General features: G+C 31.8%; 1 protein-coding gene across 1 annotated transcript in view; it reads right to left on the bottom strand.

Annotated features, from left to right (window-relative positions):
* Positions 1–3,535, bottom strand: part of LOC109544664 — an 18,478-nt gene that overhangs the window by 9,353 nt on the left and 5,590 nt on the right. The window contains exon 3 of the mRNA XM_019914976.2: positions 2,730–2,980. Coding sequence (XP_019770535.1) covers positions 2,730–2,980 — 251 coding nt within the window. The remainder of the gene's footprint in view (positions 1–2,729; positions 2,981–3,535) is intronic.

Genomic DNA, 3,535 nt, shown 5'->3' with positions numbered 1-3,535 from the left:
ATTTAAATTTAATTACACCCTCTAGTCACGTAGCAGAGTAAGTTCGCAAGTCGTCAAACTACAGCCAATAATTGAACCAAATCTCTAACTCAAACTAAACGCCTAAATTAAGAAGCAAATTTAATTTTGCTTTATTTCAACGTAAACCGAGACTTTGGTAAGAGCGCTCATTAATTTGCCTCATTAAACAAGTAGTAAAGTAAATAGGGATTTATTGATAAAATATGATAAATTCTGGGCCATTGAGTCACTTTTGACTCGCCGAGATGGAGGAACGGCTTTCAACAAATGGAAATTATTTAACGAGTAAATAAAATAATTAAGTCGGCAAACCCTTAACAAAGGAATTCAACGCACTCGATTTAATTAAAAGAATTTAATTCGTTTTATCATTTATAAACCCTTTGTATGCAAAACTCCGCAAAACTGTTTTTGGTATAATGCTATCGATTTACCAGTTTAGTTCACGAGCTGCAAATATTTCTGTTTTATTTAGCTGGAATTATTAAATTTTGCATGCAGAAAAGTAAGAGGCATTTCAATCACAAAATGCTTCAGTTTATTTGCATGAGCATTTTGAAATCATTGTAAATTATTTGTAATAAGAAGTTTTTTTAAGTTAGGTTTTTGCTGGATGGCTTATTAAAAAACTTGTTTTTTTTACGTCGCAATTCAAGTTTTGAAAATTGCAAAAGTTTCATATATTGAAAGTATTTGAAAAAGCTATAAAAGCACTTTTTACAATAATAACGCAATTTTATTCGGATACTTAGCAACAATTTAACGGGGTTTTATGTGTTTACCAGCCCGATACAAAACGATCATGATTTAATCCTTCTACAAGTTGAGTCTTAAGTTGGTAATGAAATTCCCATACTTACATATTTGTTCTGGATGTTCCAACTACTACAAAAGAAAATGGGACAAACTCTGCAATTAAATCTAAAATAATAAAAGTCCAACATAAATTTGCAAATTTTGGCCTGATTATTTTCGTGTTTTCGTAAGTATTTCGTTCCGAAGTGAATTTCCATATACGAAAAAATCGATTTTTATTTTAGCTCCTGACTGCAGAGAGCAAAGCAACTTGCATGCAAATCGTACACTTTCATGAAGACCTGGACTTATTATATTTAGTATGCTTAAAGTGTGACACATTTCAATTTAAATTGAATTTCACTACGGGAACAATGGACTTTTTTACAAACTTTTTGAAGTTAAGTTCTGTATGAATTTCAAACTTTATTGCAAGTGTTTTTAGTTGGTTATTGTGAAAATGTAGCTCAACAAAAAGTGGTTAACAGAAGAAATATAATGAAGACAAATTTCTTCTTTGCTGTGTTTTGTTGCTCAAATTGATACATTTTATCTCTAAAAGTAGATATTGTCTTTTGAAACAAGTGAATTTAGGTTTGGACGCGCCTAATGGACAAGAACAAATATTTCTATTGAGGAAAATATATTGTTGTTAAGACTGCAAGGAAGTGTTTAGTAAACAAAATATATAAAGTAAAAAAGTTTAAGTATGAAAATTTGTATAAACCCCAAGCTTCATTATTGAAAGAGCAAGTAGGATCGCAATTTTTAAGATATTTTGATAAATTTTGCAACGAAATGCAACTAAAAATGGAATATGTTCTAGTAAGCTAACGGAAGATTGAAGCTTTTGAAAAATTTATAAATCCGAAAAAATATTTTTAACTTTTTAAAGAGATTTTTTTTCTTATTCAGGACGTCAAGCTATATTTCGGCGAAGAAAAATTATTTCAGCATTTTTTTTACGGTCAGATTTATTGACAAAAATATTTTGCAGCATGACTAAAAATAACAAAAAAGCAGCCTTTTCAAATCCAAATTCCCCAATCCAAAGTATTACTTTGTGTGTGGATTATGCGTACATGAAGTTAGCTTTTATTAAAAAAAATATGGTTAAACCGAGTTCAACCTCTTAAAATAAAAATAACAAATTAAAAAACTATTTACCTCACCAAATGCCATATTTTGGTATCGAAAAATACCGAATTTAATTTGTCGTAACTTAATTTGTTTGAACTTTGAATTGGTCGATCTTAATATATTTTTAAAGATTGAACACAATAGAAGCGTTTTCTTGTACTTCGCCTCTTAACAAATCCGTAAGTATTTGTAAAATTGTGAATGTACGAAATAGTTGAAAATAGCTGAGTAGTAAAAAAAGTTAGAAGCATGATGAAATCCAAGGATAAAAGAACAAACATTTCTCAGCATTTTCAAGCCCAAATATTTCGAGATCTAAATCGACTACTTAAGCACTCTTTTGTGTGTGGATTAGCGGACGGAAAAGCAGCATTTTGAAAAACTTAGAGGCTTTTACTTGTAGTTCGCCACTTTAAGAAACCGTAAAGCTTTGTGCTCAATGCTGAAAGAACAGTAGAATTTTATTCAAAACTTATCATTTTTTCGCGAACTAAAATGGGCCAGAAAAATGATTAGAGAAACTAGCAGAAAATATGGAAAGTTGCGGAAAAAGAAAGTCAACAGTTTCATATAATTTTTCTTTGTCTAAGAGCCCTGATCTGTTGCCCATATTCAGTCTTTAGCAAGAAGATTCTTAGGACCGAAAGATGTCCAAAACCGAGAAAATAGTAAACGAAAACAAGCAATTTCTTTCAAATGCCTGCATCAGCTGCACATTGCGAGCAGGTAATCGAACAGACAATAATCAGATAATGCATAATATATTGACATACCCTTGCACAACTTCTCCACGTCTATTGGGGTAGAGTTCCGGATGTTGACCATATCGCAAATAGACGACCAGTTGCTGTTCCGCCCTCGTATCGAAGCTGAAATACGTTTGATCGGTGAAATTTTCCACGTGGAACAGCATCTTTACGAAGGACGTTTCCGACATGAACGTTTGAGGCTGTTCACTCTCGCCGCAATACATTCCTGGCTCTTTCCTGTTGGATACGTCCGTCTTTCCATTTCCGTCCACGATCTGGAACAAACACGGATTGATCATTTGAAGACGGCGAGTGGCATGAAAATTGCGCGAATTTGATTTATTTGAATCGAAGCATCATCAAACTGAGGCTAAAAGCATTTAACTGTTGAAGTTGAAAACAAAAAACCTTCTAGTCTCTTTTCTTTGAATAAGCTCCTAAATAAATCATTTTATAAATCTATGGGGTCACCACTATCCCCATTTTTTAGTAATTTATTTATGGAAAATTTTGAATCAACTTTCATTAATAAATACAAATTTAAACCAATAATTTGGTGGCGTTATATTGATGACGTATTCTCCATTTACAGTCATGGCGAACAAGAACTTGATGAATTTTTATCCTATCTGAATAATAAAGAACCAACAATTAAATTCACTATTGAAAAAGAACAAAATCACCAAATTCCGTTTCTCGATATACTAATTCAGAAAAATTTAAACAATTTCGAAGCCTTGGTCTATAGAAAACCTACTCATACTAACCGATATTTGAATTTCGATTCAAATCACCCAATAATGGTTAAAAAAGGTATCGTAAAAAGTCTA

This window comes from Dendroctonus ponderosae, unplaced genomic scaffold (genome assembly GCF_020466585.1).
Source record: "Dendroctonus ponderosae isolate FM_Combo_2020 unplaced genomic scaffold, Dpon_F_20191213v2 Dpon_F_20191213_2, whole genome shotgun sequence".
NCBI lineage: Eukaryota > Metazoa > Arthropoda > Insecta > Coleoptera > Curculionidae > Dendroctonus > Dendroctonus ponderosae.
This window is presented reverse-complemented; position numbering and strand designations above follow the sequence as displayed.